General features: G+C 39.4%; 1 protein-coding gene across 1 annotated transcript; it reads right to left on the bottom strand.

The window, feature by feature from the left end:
- Positions 1–6,877: 6,877 nt before the first annotated feature.
- On the bottom strand, positions 6,878–9,786 carry LOC308608490 (uncharacterized protein CXorf66 homolog; the record flags this gene model as incomplete). The annotated part of the gene is made up of 4 exons (XM_081221645.1): positions 6,878–7,537; positions 7,654–7,813; positions 8,843–8,999; positions 9,699–9,786. 4 exons carry the CDS (start codon positions 9,784–9,786, stop codon positions 6,878–6,880), a joined length of 1,065 nt encoding a protein of 354 aa, XP_081077771.1.
- Positions 9,787–18,071: the final 8,285 nt, after the last annotated feature.

Below are 18,071 nucleotides of genomic sequence, written 5' to 3'. Positions count from 1 at the left end.
AAATTTTTAAGTTTTATTGAAGTATAGTTGATTTACAATGTTGAGTTAATTTCCATGCTTATATAATTTCATGTAGAAAGTATTATATGTGAAAAATGTTTGAAATCTGACCTTTTAGCACTTTTTTTAACATCTTTGAGTATAATTGCTTTACAATGGTGTGTTAGTTTCTGCTTTATAACAAAGTGAATCAGTTATACATATACATATGTTCCCATATCTCTACCCTCCCGCATCTCCCTCCCTTCCACCCTCCCCATCCCACCCCTCCAGGCAGTCACAAAGCACCGAGCTGATCTCCCTGTGCTATGCGGCCGCCTCCCACCAGCTATCTACCTTACGTTTGGTAGTGAATATATGTCCATGCCTCTCTCACGCTTTGTCACAGCGTACCCTTCCCCCTCCCCATATCCTCAAGTCCATTCTCTAGTAGGTCTGTGTCTTTATTCCCGTCTTACCCCTAGGTTCTTCATGACCTTTTCTTTTTTTTTTCTTACATTCCATATACATGTGTTAGCATCCGGTATTTGTTTTCGCTTTCTGACTTACTTCACTCTGTGACAGACTCTAGGTCCATCCACCTCACTACAAATAACTCAATTTCGTTTCTTTCTATGGCTGAGTAATATTCCATTGTATATATGTGCCACATCTTCTTTATCCATTCATCTGTTGATGGACACTTAGGTTGCTTCCATGTCCTGGCTATTGTGAATAGAGCTGCAATGAACATATTGGTACATGACTCTTTTTGAATTATGGTTTGCTCAGGGTATATGCGCAGTAGTGGGATTGCTGGGTCGTATGGTAGTTCTATTTGTAGTTTTTTAAGGAACCTCCATACTGTTCTCCATAGTAGCTGTATCAATTTACATTCCCACCAACAGTGCAAGAGGGTTCCCTTTTCTCCACACCCTCTCCAGCATTTATTGTTTCTAGATTTTTTGATGATGGCCATTCTGACTGCTGTGAGGTGATACCTCATTGTAGTTTTGATTTGCATTTCTCTAATGATTAATTATGTTGAGCATTCTTTCATGTGTTTGTTGGCAATCTGTATATCTTCTGTGGAGAAGTGTCTATTTAGGTCTTCTGCCCATTTTTGGATTGGGTTTTTTGTTCTTTGTTATTGAGATGCATGAGCTGCTTGTAAATTTTGGAGATTAATCCTTGGTCAGTTGCTTCATTTGCAAATATTTTCTCCCATTCTGAGGGCTGTCTTTTGGTCTTGTTTATGGTTTCCTTTGCTGTGCAAAAGCTTTGAAGTTTCATTAGGTCTCATTTGTTTATGTTTGTTTTTATTTCCATTTCTCTAGGAGGTGGGTCAAAAAGGATCTTGCTGTGATTTATGTCATAGAGTGTTCTGCCTATGTTTTCCTCTAAGAGTTTGATAATATCTGGCCTTACATTTAGGTCTTTAATCCATTTTGAGTTTATTTTTGTGTATGGTGTCAGGGAGTGTTCTAGTTTCATTATCATACACGTAGCTGTCCAGTTTTCCCAGCACCACTTATTGAAGAGGGTGTCTTTTCTCCATTGTATATTCTTGCCTCCTTTATCAAAAATAATGTGACCATATGTGCGTGGGTATATATCTGGGCTTTCTATCCTGCTCCATTGATCTATCTTTCTGTTTTTGTGCCAGTACCATACTGTCTTGATTACTGTAGCCTTGTAGTACAGTCTGAAGTCAGGGAGCCTGATTCCTCCAGCTCCATTTCTCGTTCTCAAGATTGCTTTGGCTATTCGGGGTCTTTTGTGTTTCCATACGAATTGTGAAATTTTTTGTTCTAGTTCTGTGAAAAATGCCAGTGGTAGTTTGATAGGGATTGCATTGACTCTGTAGATTGCTTTGGGTAGTATAGTCATTTTCACAATGTTTATTCTTCCAATCTAAGAACATGGTATATCTCTCCATCTATTTGTATCATCTTTAATTTCTTTCATCAGGGTCTTATAATTTTCTGCATACAGGTCTTTTGTCTCCTTAGGTAGGTTTATTCCTAGATATTTTATTCTTTTTGTTGCAATGGTAAATGAGAGTGTTTTCTTAATTTCACTTTCAGATTTTTCATCATTAGTGTATAGGAATGCCAGAGATTTCTGTGCATTAATTTTGTATCCTGCTACTTTACCAAATTCATCGATTAGCTCCAGTAGTTTTCCGCTAGCATCTTTAGGATTCTCTATGTATAGTATCATGTCATCTGCAAACAGTGACAGCTTTACTTCTTCTTTTCTGATTTGTATTCCTTTTATTTCTTTTTCTTCTCTGGTTGATGTGGCTAAAACTTCCAAAACTATGTTGAATAATAGTGGTGAGAGTGGGCAACCTTGTCTTGTTCCTGATCTTAGTGGAAATGGTTTCAGTTTTTCACCATTGAGGACGATGCTGGCTGTGGGTTTGTCATATATGGCCTTTATTATGTTGAGGAAAGTTCCCTCTATGCCTACTTTCTGGAGGGTTTTTATCATAAATGGGTGTTGAATTTTGTCAAAAGCTTTCTCTGCATCTATTGAGATGATCATATGGTTTTTCTCCTTCAATTTGTTAATATGGTGTATGACGTTGATTGATTTGCGTATATTGAAGAATCCTTGCATTCCTGGAATAAACCCCACTTGATCATGGTGTATGATCCTTTTAATGTGCTGTTGGATTCTGTTTGCTAGTATTTTGTTGAGGATTTTTGCATCTATGTTCATCAGTGATATTGGCCTGTAGTTTTCTTTCTTTCTGACATGTTTGTCTGGTTTTGGTATCAGGGTGATGGTGGCCTCATAGAATGTGTTTGGGAGTGTTCCTCCCTCTGCTATATTTTGGAAGAGTTTCAGAAGGATAGGTGTTAGCTCTTCTCTAAATGTTTGATAGAATTTGCCTGTGAAGCCATCTGGTCCTGGGCTTTTGTTTGTTGGAAGATTTTTAATCATAGTTTCAATTTCAGTGCTTGTGATTGGTCTGTTCATATTTTCTATTTCTTCCTGCTTCAGTCTCAGCAGGTTGTGCATTTCTAAGAATTTGTCCATTTCTTCCAGGTTGTCCATTTTATTGGCATAGAGTTGCTTGTAGTAATCTCTCATGATCCTTTGTGTTTCTGCAGTGTCAGTTGTTACTTCTCCTTTTTCATTTCTAATTCTATTGATTTGAGTCTTGTCCCTTTTTTTCTTGATGAGTCTGGCTAATGGTTTATCAATTTTGTTTATCTTCTCAAAGAACCAGCTTTTAGTTTTATTGATCTTTGCTATTGTTTCCTTCCTTTTTTTTTCATTTATTTCTGATCTGATCTTTATGTTTTCTTTCCTTCTGGTAACTTTGGGGTTTTTTTGTTCTTTCTCTGATTAGCACTTTTATTTTAAGTGATGGGTTCTTAGAAAGAGCTGTACTGAATAAGGAGCAAAATATAATTAATTTCAGTTCCATAGCCAGGAAGAAGGAATGAGTTTTGGAGGTGAGTGTCAGGAATGTGGATTGAAGGGAAAGAGAGTGGAGATAGTCTGAGAGGGAAGGGCCACACTTGAAACTGGCTTCACAGTGCTCCCTGGAGAAGGGAAATGTAAGGAAGCCACGGACTGACTGAGATATGGCCCTGACTCTTGCTGAACTGGGAAGTAAACAGGGAGCAAGACAGAAGGAAGGAGAAAGGTACCATGAGAGATAATACATGCTGGACGAAGGCTAGGAAATAGAAATTCGGAGCCCTCTTACTTAAATGAGGACATTTCCAAAAAGTGACAAAGACTATCCTTTGGAGTGATAGGACTTAATTATTTTAATTATTAGCTTGCACAAACTTTCACTGGTTAATTTTTTTTTTTTTGCTAACATTCTTCTCTGACTTGTGGTATATTTTTGTGTGTGTGTGTGTGGTACGTGGGCCTCTCACTGTTGTGACCTCTCCTGTTGCGTAGCACAGGATTCAGATGCACAGGCCCAGGGGCCATGGCTCACGAGCCTAGCCTCTCTGCGGCATGTGGGATCCTCCTGGACCGGGGCACGAGCCCGTGTCCCCTGCATTGGCAGGTGGACTCTCAACCACTGCGCCACCAGGGAAGCCCCCATGATACATATTTTTATTACATATTTTATACAGGTTTTATGTGTGAAAGCCCCACTAATGCACCTAGAATGTTGCACATTGAATGAGCTTCAAATATTCTGTAGACTCCTACTCTATAATTAAGTGTGGTTTAAAAAGGAACATACATACTCATGCTGATAACTTGTTCTTAAGATGTCACTATCATTGGTTGTCACTGGCAGTTAGTCATTTTTATTAGATATTAATATTCACAGTCTTTAAAGTATTATAAGTCTCTAGCTTAAAAATGGGAAAGAGAAGAGAGCTTAGATTATTTGGCTTTGCCTCCCAAGACAGGGGTTGAATGTAAGCTGAAAACCGTACAATTTCAACTTTTGCTATTTTCCAGGCTACTGATAGCTCAGATTAACTCCAAAATCATCTTACAATATGAAGCCAGATTAGCCAATGAAATTGTAATTTTGATTTTAAAATACTTAGATGCTGTCAAACACTGATCAACATCATCTGAACCAAGCAACCATTAAAAAAAATGAGACGAATGGGGAAATTTGAATACTGACTGGATAATTTATATTAAGGAATTATTATTAATTTTTACATGAGATAATAGTATTGTGTTTATGTATTTTTTAAAATTTATTATCTTTTAGAGATATAAATGGGAGGGAAATGGATAGGAGTGAAACAGAATTAGCCATGTAGTGATAACTGTTGAATCTGAGCAATGCTTATATGGGTGTTCATTATACTTCTTGTTCTACTTTTTTGTTTGAACTGTTTTTCATACCAAACTGTAAAAATCTGATCAGAACTTTTGCTTCTATTTGTGAATTTAAAAAGCCCAGCCTAACCCAGAACAATTCCAACTCTTTACAGTTTATCCTTTCAAAAAGGGTAATACCAGTAGGAAATCAAGTCTGTAGCTCTCACAATGCTTTTTAAATGCATATACCATCTCTTAAAACCTTTATACCTAAGCAGCTACTTTGTACCATCTGTGAATTTTATGATGACCTTATGGGTACAGATCCCACCAGGGGACCACCAATAGAGGCAGAGGCTATGGGGAAGTCAGATCTGAATGAACATAAGACATCTTTATATGCTCCTGGTAGGTTAGGAAAATGGCCCAGATTGATTAAAGGTCAAGTAGGGATTTTGGTCACACCAATGGATTGGGTGATCTATGGATAAACAGGCACCCTAGAAACTGGTAGTGAGAAGGCAGTACAGCATAATGAAAATGTGAACATAAGCCAATCATAGATTCATATCTTGATTCAACCAATTAATAGATGTGATCTTACTAAACGTTACAGAGTCTCGGTTAACTCATATAATTCCCCATATAATAGGGGGCTGTTGGGGATTAAATAAAACATGTGAAATATGAGGAAAGTGTTAACACAGCAGGTCTGGATGTTTGGTCCTTGTATGTCAAGGGGACCGGGAACCATGATTTGACCATTGGCCAACTCTGTGGGAATGTTCTTACGTTAATGGTTGATGATCATGTTTTGTACACCTGATTGCTTTGCACAAACATCAACATTGACGATGTGCATCTGGTTTCATTGTTGGGATCCTGAGTTTCACTTGCCATGACTGGTCATGTAGCATGATATACCTATGGGACCAGCTCTCAATAAAAGCCTCAGATGCGGAGGCTTCCCTGGGCAGAGACATTTTGCATATGTCCCTCTAGTTTGTTGATAGAGAGATAGCATGTCCTAGGTGGCCCCAGATGGGTTAGTACTCAAAAGTGTGTGTCCAACCTCTCTAGGTTCCTCCTGATAGAGGTCTTTTCCCTGTTGCTCTTGGTCTGTATATTTTTGCTCTAATAAACTTTAGCCATGGGTATAACCTGCTTTTGAGTCTTGTGAGTTCTTTTAGTAAATCAGAAAAATTGAGGGGAGGGTGGCCTTCAGACTCACAAGACATAAAGAGACCAGTACAATGGCTGGCAAATAGTACACATTCAATATATGCTAGCTATGGCATTTAACTTATCCTGCTATATGTTACAGGGAAGTAACCTCACTGTACTAGAATATAGGCTGGGACTCCAGGACTTTGTCTGCTTTTCTCAACCATGCCCTTGGAAGAAGGAAAGGATAACCTCTCATCAGTGGGGAAGTTAGAGAATATAACTCCAAGGTTCTTCCCTGGCCTCCCACCCATGCCGATTCAGAGTGGGAAGGTACCATGTGAAGAAAATGGGTAGATATCAGACCCCCAACTGGGACATTTTGAGAATGCACAATAGGGCAAACTCTTTTTTTTTATCATTTTGAAGGATAACAAAAAGAATGAAAAGCCTTGTTGAGAGATATGAAGACTAGAACACTTAAGGTGTGGGTGCTGGAGGCTGGACCCTTACTTTGGTAGCAGTCACAGGAGGCATGGTATTAGAAATGACCGTCAGGAGTTTTCCCAATGCAGCCAGAAGCAAGCACACAGAGCCATTTCCACCAAGCCCTGGGCACTACAGAAAGACAGTCTTAAACTGTGAGACCTGTATGTAAACATGAAAAAAATAAGGTAAGGTTAATTGGGTTGAGACTTCAATTGAGGGCTAATCCAAGGGAAAGAGGAGTCCAGGGTACCCATCTTGCAATTCATTTCTATATTTATGTGTGTGTGTTTATGGTTCCCATCCAAGTGACCAGATCTAAATAAGATACCTCAAAAGAGCTTTATGCCTCTAAAATGCAATAATAATTACAATAAAATCATTTGTTATGTCATGCATTTAACTACTATTTTTCAAGTAAATTGCCTCCAAGATGGATAGGTCTAACCTCAGTAGTGATCCCAAGTGGATTTTCCCTCTATCAGGGTCTTAAAAGATGGTGAGCATAAAACAGTTGGTGTAAGTTTGCTTCTTCATGGGTGGTTTTAATTTTTATTGAGCCCTTAATTATTTCATGGGTGGTTTTATAGATGACTTCCTTGCGTTTTATGTTGCAGATAATGGTTATCTCCTTGCCATTGTCACCATCACTGTAGTATGTCATCACATCACTGTCATTCACATTGCCACAGAGTGCATTGGGTCTGGAATCTATCTTATGAAAGGACTTGGAAAAAGGCTTCAGTTCACGTGGAAAAGGTGGGTTTTGAGTATTCTTCTTCGCCTCTGAAGTATTATTGATGAAAAACTCAGAAGCAGCTCTGCAAACAAGGCATTTTTCCTTGTAGCATAGACAAGACTTGACTGGTTGAGGCCTAAATAATATGTCTGCCCTACCTGCACTAACTGACCTCTTTAGAATACGATGTCTGTGGCGTTTGGTGAGTTTCTGTAAACTGGATGGCTTGGGCAAGCTTTGATTTTGTGGATAGGGTGGACAAGGAGTTTTGGTTGGCCTGACCAGATATTGTAGACTGGCTAGCCAAGGTGTCCCATTGGCCTTATCAGGATAGGATGAACTGACTTGATTGACTAGCTTATGGGCATGAGCCTGTTTACGTGCCTTTTCTAGACTGCGTTTCTATGTGACATTTCCTGGTGGGATTATCTGAATACTTTTTTGGGACTTGATGGCTTACATGACTTTTCTTGACTCAAAGGCCTGATTAACTTTTCTGCACTGGATGGTATGGATGCCTTTCCTCGACTTGAGAGCCCAGATAGCTTGTCTATACCGGATAGCATGGATTGTTTTTCTGGACTGCACAGACTAACTGTCTTGGAGTCACTGAATGATATTTTGGATGACCTGGATGACTTGGCCATTACACCTTCTTTCTTGACCCTGAAAATATAGAAAATTTGGAGTATGACAATTTAAACCAAAAGAATACTATTGCTATCACCAGAAAACACAGGCTATTGTGTCATTTTAGACTTCTGGTCTTTTTTTGGCACAGGAAAATTGAACACAGTAAGAATTGGAGTGTGGTGAAAGCCATGACTCAGGTTACAGATATGAACATATGTTGAATGCTTTTCCTTTTTCTTAATTTTACTGTTTCAACCACAGTTCATAACCATATAGTCCATGTATGGAATGACACAAAATTGTTTCAAATCTACTGTTGAGAGGGAGAGAGAGAATTTTATTTATTCCAGAAATTAAACTTTTTATAAAAACTCACAAGTTGATATGCAACTGAGGCACAAATGTCACACTTGTCATGTATAAAAAAAAAACACTCTTTAGACCAAATTCATTGTTTTCCTATCATATTTACACCATCAAATTTTCTCTCCATGCATATTTATATTCCCAATCTTCCTCTAAAACCAAAGGAATGGAGCACTGGTATATTTCAGTCATCAGTCCTTGCGTTGGGAAATTTTTAGGGAACTAGTATATCAGGGCCAGCCTGATCCTCCTATATGAAAGCCAGGGACTGAGATGACTGAACACAGTTAATAATTTTTCATGTTATTATATCTTTAAATGGTAGATTATCCAAAATGTTTTATTGTCTTTGGAATGCAGAGACCCAGTGCCTTCTCTCTCCCCTTTTTCATTCTGTGTTATTCAGATAGTCATTCCCTCTTTTCCTAGACTCAATTTATAATGAAATTAGCAGCCTGGGGCTCAGCTGAACCCTGAATAAGGGACAGCTTTGGCTAAACTTGATAATGTACTTGAAATAATTTGAGCTGATATCATTTAAGTGAAGGTATCCGCCCACAAGATGTTGGTAGCTCTTTTGAAGTCTAAAGTTAACATTAACTAACCATAACAACAACGAAAACTCCTACATGTATACACGCACACACACACACACACACACACACATACACATACCTTGTGTTCTTAATTCAAAGGTGTAAAACTTACATTCCTGCTTTGGGGGCATCATCACTCATACAGTAATAATGGAGAAAGCAAAAACAGGTATAAACAAAAGCTATGATCATAACACCAATTATGATAATGAGTAGATGTCTCCTAAAATTGTCCATTTTGGTCTCCATTGATTCACGGTGCTTGGCTCCTGTCAAAGAGATTGTATCACCAGAAAATGTGTCAGGTAACCAAGTTTCCTTCCATTTTGATGGTGGTTTGTCACTGTAGGTCAAAGTCAAATCTCTTCATCAATTATTTTTTTAAACATGATAAGTGTCCCACTGTTATTTTCTTCCCTCTATCAGGTCCCCAGCCACAGTCTAGAAGCCAAATCTGGGAGGTATCTCTGGCTAATGAGTATAATTACCTGGGTTACCCCTGCATCATGGCTTGCTCGACCCATTACTTAGGTTTTTGAGTGTGTGTATGTGTTGCATGTGTGAATGCACTTGAGTGTTAATGTATATGTGAATGTGTACGGTGGGAAAGGGGATAGGACAATAAAAAGCCCTTCTTGAAACCTACTGTGTCTTAGGTACCATGCCACATTCATTCACATAGCATTTTCTCTTTTGGCTGGTGGGGGGGGTGGTGGGGGGGGTGGATTTGGTGGGGAAGGGGAGTGAAAGGGGGCAACATGTCTGTACTCTTTATGCTTCTATGTTGCTTGGAATTTTTACACAGAACTAAAGCTCTTAGGTGTTGTCCTAGAAATTCTTGAAGACCTACTAATAGTAACATCCAAGAAACAGCAGATTTCTTAAACACAGCTAGCTTGCCTAATTAAGTGCTTGAATGCATAATATAATAGATCATAATTTCTAAGTTTTAAGGTTAAGCATATAACCTGTAGTAGACGGTTCATCACTTTGGTTTGTATTTAAACAAGTATTTGTCCGAATGGGTAAAAGTAGGACATAAATAAAAAGATTCATGTCCAAGGCCTTGTTCAAATGTTTCTTCTACCAAGGAAACTACTGGATTTGATATGGTTCGGCTTGTTCTAGGGGTTTATGACATTATCATTCTGTGTCATATTCTGACAGCATAATCTCACCATGGGGAGGCATGAGCTTCTGTTCACAAATATTATCAAATGACTTTTAATCATTTATTTCTCCTTTACATCAAATATTCTATCAAATTTGAATCAAGAAGACTGGGACATTATTAAGCACAGAGGGAAGTATTTAGAGAAGGTAGAGAAGCTGGGATAGCTCTAGATATTGAAGAACTATTTTTCCTTATTAAATGTTAAGGAGGCACCTTGCAGCCTTTTAGTAGTAATCTTCTGTGTTATAGAGGTTAAATCATCTTGGGGTATAAGTTTTTAGGATTTTTTTCTTAGTAAAATTAAGATTTTGAGTAGTCCCTCAACCTTTTTATTGAGCTGCTATTAACCATCAGGCTGAAGCTCAGTCCAGTCATTCATTTATTCAACAAACATAGAGTATTCCTATATGCCAGACACCACACTTAATGCTGCAGATCCTAAAATAAGCAAGATAAAAATCCTTGCACTCCTGGAATTTATATTCAAGTAATTACAAGATAGTGTGAAGTGGGCTGCATTAAGACTAAGCACAGTGGGGAGAGAAAGATCATTTTAACAATGGTTGGAGAGAATGGATTAGAGGGGAGCTCCATCTGTTTGTGGGGAGACCACTTACGGAGAAGAGAAAACATGGTTACCGAAATTGAGGTATTGAGGATGAGATAAATGGGTGAATTTTTAGAAATAATAAAGCAGTTGAATAGACATGATTTGGTTCTTGATTGATTGTTAGAGTGAAGGAAAGGGAAGAGTCGAGGACAGATCAGAAGTCTGGCTTGGACAACTGAGTAGCTCTTGGTCCTGTTCATTGAGGCAGAGGACACAGGAGAAGCTGCAGCTTTGAGGAGAATGGGAGTAGTAGAAGTTGATGAGTTCAGTCTGGGTCATGTTGAACTTAAGGTTCTCATGAGATATTCAAGTACACATATCCAGAAACCAGTTAGAGTTCAGAAGATGATTTAGGCTGGAAGTCATCAGCATCTAGAACAGGGCTTCTTTATGCTTTTTGTGCCATTGGCAGTCTGGGGAAGCCTGTGGAGCCCATCTCAGAATGATATTTTTATTATTATTATTTTTATTTATTTATTTTTTTTTTTGCGGTACGCGGGCCTCTCACTGCTGTGGCCTCTCCCACTGCGGGGCACAGGCTCCAGATGCGCAGGCTCAGCGGCCATGGCTCACGGGCCTAGCCGCTCCGCGGCATATGGGATCCTCCCAGACCGGGGCACGAACCCGTATCCCCTGCATCGGCAGGCGGACTCTCAACCACTGCGCCACCAGGGAGGCCCAGAATGATATTTTTAAATGTACAAAATGAAATGTATAGGGTTACAAAGGAAATGGATTATACTGAAATAGAGTTATCAAATACAAAAATTGTGATGTAGTAATATATGTAATTATTGACTCATTAAATAAAGAGATCTGGCAGTGGATCTAATAACTACTATACACTGAAATGATAAGCGTAAACAATATTTTGCGGTATCTGCAACAACTGTAATATATGAAAATAGATATGATTTCTAATACTGACAAAGTCACAGGCACAGGTTATATACTACTGTGGTTTGTTGCTTACATTCATAATTGGGAGAAATACTAAATTTTCATTAGAGATTGATGAAAATAAAAATGTTTTTTATCCATTCAAGTTTACAAATTGCCTGAATTCAATTCCTGTATCTAAGTCAGAAACCCAATCTAGAAGCTAACTGAAACCCATAGAAATGGATGTGATCAACCCAAGGAGAGAAGGTAGAGCGGGCAAAGTGCCCAGGACCAAACTCAGAGGAATCCCAACATTTAGAAATTTAGTAAAGGAACCTGATCTAGCAAAGAAAATCCAGAAGTGCCAGAGAGGTAGGGAGGAAAACCAGGAAATTGTGAGGTCCTAGAAACCATGGTCTGTGCAGCCAGGTTGAGTTTTTCAAGGCACTGGGAGTAGTGACAATGACAAATACTGCTAAATATATGAGACAGATAAGGACTGAAGAGAAGTTAAAATGGATTTAATAACAGAAAGGTCACTAGTGATTTAGGCAAGAGCACTGTTTCAGTGGAAAGGTAGAGACGGAGGCCAGATTTCAATGGGTTGAAGAGTAACTGAAGCTGAGGAAGTGGAGTCAGCTAGTGTAGATAATTCTTTCAAGTATGACTGCAAAGGGGAGAAATAGGGTGCTTTCTAGAGGGGGATGGTGGACCTGGGGAGGACATTTTGTGAGAAGGAAAAGAACTTCTCAATTAAAAGCTGATGGGAAAGAACTAGTATGGGGGAAGATATTGAAACCACAGAAAAGAGTGAGGATAAATGATAGAGCCAGGCTCTTTGGGAGCAATAAAGAATGCCATAGTTACCCTCCCATTGGGTACAAGTGCAGATCAAAAAGTCGGAATTGGATACAGAGCCATGCAGGATGGGCATGGGGATGGGAATAAAAGGCTTAGGGGGAGGGATTTGAAGAATTTCTATCTGAATGTTTCTCTTTTCCTAGTGAATGAAGAGGGGAAGTCATCCTTTGTCGAGGGTTAGAGGTTTGAGGACAGTGGGGAAGGTTTTGGAATAGATGCTGTGGAGAATGGAAAGACTGAAGAAACTATCTGATGTGATGTGATTGGGCATTTTGCCCTTTTTCTGGCTTAAGAGAAAAATGTTTCCCTTTAATGATAAAGCTGTTTCTATGGCAGTTGATGTGTTTATTAAGTTAAGAAATTAATCATCATGATGCATACTACTTGGGAAGTAAATGTTAATCAGGGATGCTACATAACAGCATTCAGTTTTTGGAAGAATTTTCCCTAACAGTCATATTAAGTGGCTCTATAATTAATGGACCAGTACATACTGTTCAAGCAGCTGACTCATCTCAGAGCTCTGAAGCCTAGGCCCCTAAAGCAAGGGAACGACGAAACCTTTGCTTAGTAGATGCTCCGGTCTCCCTTTGTTCAGCCTGTCCTCTGCCTGCCCTAGTTTCAGCATCACATATGAACAAGGGCAGCCTATTTGCAGGAAATTTCCCTGGAGAGACCTGCGTGGTTACGGGGTTCTGTGGCCATGGCGAAAACACAGTGCATTTCCCCAAATGGACTGGCTCTTTCAGTTTTGTGTTGCATCACCAGTAAGTCATTCTGAAATATTTATTGAGAGCTTCTTATGTGCCACTGGGGTTTCAGTGGGAGAGACTAATGGGGTGGGGGAAAGACATTAAACGAAAATAAGCAGTGATAGATATTATAAAGGTGCTAGGAGAGCCACAAATAACAGGTTTGATTTCATCAGGAGGGTCAGAGGAAGTTTTCCTGAGGAAGCAATACTGGGGCTGAGTTCTGAAAGATGAATGGCAGTGAATTATGAGAAGAAGAAAGAGAAGAATGACCTGGGTGGAGGAGACACATGTGCAAACGCCCTGTGGTGAAAGGGAGAGCAGCAAGTTAGAGATAGCAAAAAAGGTAAGATTTGAGACTAAAGAAGTTTGGGCCTTGTAGGTCAAACTAAGTGCATAAAGTTGGACTTTATTCTACGAATAATCTGGTACCACTGAAGACTTTCTGGCTAGAGAATAACCTGGTAAGATCTGCATTTTAGAAAAACCACTCTGGCTGTTGTATGGGGAATAGATGGGCGGGGCATGAGTGGGAGAAAGTAGTTAAGACAATTAGAAGGCTGTTACATAGGTCCAGGTGATAGAGGATGGTGGCTTGAAGCAGGGTAGTAGTGATAAAGATGGAGAAAAATCGACGAATTTGAGGAATATTTTGATGGTGGGTAGGACTTGATGAAGGGTAGGCCATGGGGCATGAAGGGGAGAGAGGTAGCAAGGATGATTAATTCCTTCAACGAAAATGTGTTGGTTGTCTGTGTGACTTTCCCTTTCCCCTATGTGCTTTGCGTTAAGCACGAGCATTCAAATAGACACAGTCCCTGCCTTCAAGGAGTTTGAAGTCTAATGGGAGAGAGAGACACGTAAATAACCAATCACTAAGCTGTGTAATGTCTCGCAGGCTGTGATGTCGCAGGGTACAGTGCCACAAGAGCACACAAAAGGAGTATCTATTCAAAGTGGGGACTCCTGGAGATGACCCTTGAGCTGAGGTGGGGTTTTTAATTCATTTGTTTTTAAATGTGGGTAGGAATTCCTTGAACCCAAATAGGAAGGGAAAGAATATTGCATTGCACGGGCTTCAATATGTGTGAAGCGTGGTTGAGGGAATTTCATTTCCATGTGGCCAAAATGAAGACTCTGGGGAGGGGCTAGCTGGAAACAAAACTGGAGTGGGTAAGCGGGGTAACCCTTATAAAAGGGTTGTGTGCTAAGGGGCTTTCTTTAAGTCTGTTTCCTCATCTTTAAAATGAATAGAAAAAAGGTGAAAGGGTAAGCCTGTAAGGGTAGCAGCCTTCGAAATCATCCTTTTGGGACCATTGGAATAGAACAAAACTAAATATTCTTTGGAAAATAAAATTCACTTTTACCCTGAAACTCTAAATAATCCTGCTCTTCAAATACCTTTTAACTGTATAAGATGAGAAAATGCCATTTTAAACAATGTTATATGTCAATTGTATCTCAATAAAGCTAGGGAAAAAAACTAAAAAAGTTACTTTATTGCTTTTTGAATCAAATAATCTTAATTTGGTGCTTATAAAGTAAAAGTATATCAGTCAACCCTTTAAAAAAAACTAATTAATTAATTTTTGGCTATGTTGGGTCTTTGTTGCTGCGCACAGGCTTTCTCTAGTTCCGGCGAGCAGGGGCTGCTCTTCGTTGCAGTGCAAGGGCTTCTCATTGCGGTGGCTTCTCTTGTTGCAGAGCATGTGCTCTAGGCGCGTGGGCTTCAGTAGTTGTGGCACGTGGCCTCAGTAGTTGTAGATCATGGGCTCTAGAGTGCAGGCTCAGTAGTTGTGGCGCGGGTTTAGTTACTCTGCGGCATGTGGGATCTTCCTGGACCAGGGCTTGAACCCATGTTTCCTGCACTGGCAGGCAGATTCTTAACCACTGCACCACCAGGAAAGTCCCCTGTCATCCCTTTTTAAAATCAGTTTTTTCCCTAGTGATGGATAAATGATAAACAATATGTTAGAGCTGATAATTTCAGAAATAGCTTCCAAATTAATTTATCATTAACTTCATATTCACAGTGGATACAAAAGCTATACTGTACTTTTTTTTTTTGCTTTAACATAGATTTATATGATTTTCTTTTATTTGTAAGCTCACATGCCTAGCATGTTAGAAATTAATTTTACTCAAAAATTCTGGGGTACAATTTTGATCAAAATTGTGCATTATTATAGATGTGCTTTAAAATCCCATTTGTTGCTTCAGATTTGTTGTTATTGTGTTTCTTTTGCCAGAACTGTGCTGAGGCTCAGAGAGGCACTTGCCTCTGGCACAAAATTTAAGGGGTGCCCAAACACTCAGTAATTAAGATAAATAATATTTTCATGTAATATTTTAAAAATCAAAATGAATGCACAAAATGTCCATGATGTACAAAAAAGCAAATTTAATTTTTAAATTTATTTATTATTTTTGGCTGTGTTGGGTCTTCGTTGCTGCGTGCGGGCTTTCTTTAGTTGCGGCGAGCAGGGGCTACTCTTCACTGAGGTGCGCGGGCTTCTCATTGCAGTGGCTTCTCTTGTTGCAGAGCACAGGCTCTAGAGCTCACGGGCTTCAGTAGATGCGGTATGTGGGCTCAGTAGTTGTGGCTCATGGGCTCTAGAGCGCAGGCTCAGTAGTTGTGGCACATGGTCTTAGTTGCTCTGCAGCATGTGGGAGCTTCCTGGACCAGGGCTCGAACCCGTGTCCCCTGCATTGGCAGGTGGATTCTTAACCACTGCACCACCAGGGAAGCCCTAAAATAGCAAATATTTTAAATAAAGACAGGATCTGACCCTACACTTGCCTCCGCCTAATCCCAACTCTGAGTCTTCAGCCTGCAGGGCCATCCTTATCCTTGTCTACTTTAAAACCCAGAAGGGCAGGGTCCAAGGACTCAGCCGGTGCTTCTAAACAGGGCTGTGTACCCAAGACTCCTAGAAATGCCTCTGGGTCTTCTGCCCAGGTCTCTGCTCCTGGGCTCCTGTTTGATGATCCTCTGTGAAGAATGCCTCTTCCTGCTTTCTCTCCCTTTACCTCTCTAGAGCTGAACCGTCGCCACTTTTCTGATTTCTCCCCTTTTATCTGATTGTCTTGCTCCAAGAGTCTAGCCAGCACCATTCCCATTGGAATTGGTAGTACCTGAGCTTGTCCTAGCTCCCACTCAGGCAAGTTTGAATTCTTGGCCCTTTTCCAGGTGAAAGGGAGGAACAACTTTTCCAGGGTTTCCACCTCATGGCTTTCTACTGCCCTCCTCTGGGCCTCAATTATCACTGCAGTTCCACCGCAGGCCTTTGATTTGTTTTTCCCATTAGATTTTTTCTAATTAAAAAAATAATATATGTGCCTTATAAAAATTTCAAATCACACAGAGGTATTTCAGCTTTCCTTTATCCCTTCAGTTCTTCTGACCCCTTGGAAATTGCTCTAAATATTCCTTACCTACAGCCTGCCAAGATGCCTTTATCTTTAATTGCGTTTTAAAATTGCATAAGGAATATTTTAATCTACTTTTATTATAAAAAATAAAAAAATATAGAAATATACAGAATAAAAAGTTAAGAGTCTTTTCCTTCATGACCCCATTCTTTTCCCATTCTAAAGGTAATGACACAAACGTTTTATGGACATCTCTCAGACCTTTTTCTACACATTTACATACATACCAAGTGCATGATGCATACACCCACATACTAAATATAAATGGGAATCATTCTGTAAGTATTGATTTTCTGGGTTTTAAAAAATTGCACAACTGCATGTATACTCATGTTCATAGCAGCATTATTGACAAGAGCTAAAAGGTGGAAACAACCCACATGCCCATCAACAGATGAACAGATAAACAAAATGTAGTATATACATACAATGGAATATTATTCACCCTTAAAAAGGAATTAAATTCTGAGACATGCTACAACATGAATGAACCTTGAAGACAGTTAGGCTAAGAAATAAGCCAGTCACAAAAGGCCAAATAATGTATGATTACATTTACATGAGGTACCTAGAATAGTCAAATTCATAGAGATAGAAAGTAGAATGATGGTTACCAGGGCCTGGGCAGAAGGGAGAATGTGAAGTTATTGTTTAATAGGTACTGAGTTTCAGTTTGGGATGATAGAAAAGTTCTGGAGATGGATGGTTCTGTGATAAGTTGTGAGTGTATTTAATGCCAGTGTGAATGTATTTAATGCCACTGACTTATACACTCAAAAAGGGTTAAAATGGTAAATTTTAGGTTATGTATATTTTACCACAATAAAAAAATAGAAAAATAATCACACAACTAATACCTGAATGATTTCCTTGTAAGACAGTCAAATGTAAACATTTACAGGGCAAAGCATGACCAACCCCATTGACCACTTCCCCTCCTCCATCCCATTCTGCTCTCCTCAGGTAATGGCCTGAGTTCTGGTGTGTGTCCTTTGAGTTCCTTTTCTGTGCATTTACATACATTACAGAGCATAGTCTGGAGCCAGACTGGGTTAAAATCCTGGCTCTACCGTTTACCAACGTGGTGACCCTTGGGCAAATTAATGTTTCTGTGCTTTAGGTTCATCATCTATAAAAGGAGAATAATAATAGAAGTTTCTGAACTCGGGTTACAGTGAGGATTACATTAGATAATGCACTTAGCACAGTACCTAGCACTTAAGTGATCAAGAAATGTTAGCTATTACTATTCGCTTACCATTACTATTGGATGTAGTATCCATCTTTAGAGAGTGAGCAAAGCAGACCAGCAGATAATACCTGTGACATTAAAAGCAGAAAGAAGGGACTGGAGGAAATTTGAGGATGGGGGCCAGAAAGGGCAGCAGAAGAGCCCAAGAAAGGAAAGTGAATGGCTGCCAATCAAATCTAGCATCTACCTATGGAACAAAAAATAGAGGAGATACAAGGAAACATAGATAGAGGCATAGTAATAAAGGAGACTTTAATACACTACTCTCAGTACAAGACAAATCAAATGGACACAGAATTATTAAGGAGATAGATGTGAACAAAATAATCAATAGAGTCCATCTTATGGATGTACGTAGAACTTTGCACCCATTCTTTT

This window comes from Mesoplodon bidens, assembly GCF_964165515.1.
Source record: "Mesoplodon bidens genome assembly, chromosome: X".
Classification (NCBI taxonomy): domain Eukaryota; kingdom Metazoa; phylum Chordata; class Mammalia; order Artiodactyla; family Ziphiidae; genus Mesoplodon; species Mesoplodon bidens.
This window is presented reverse-complemented; position numbering and strand designations above follow the sequence as displayed.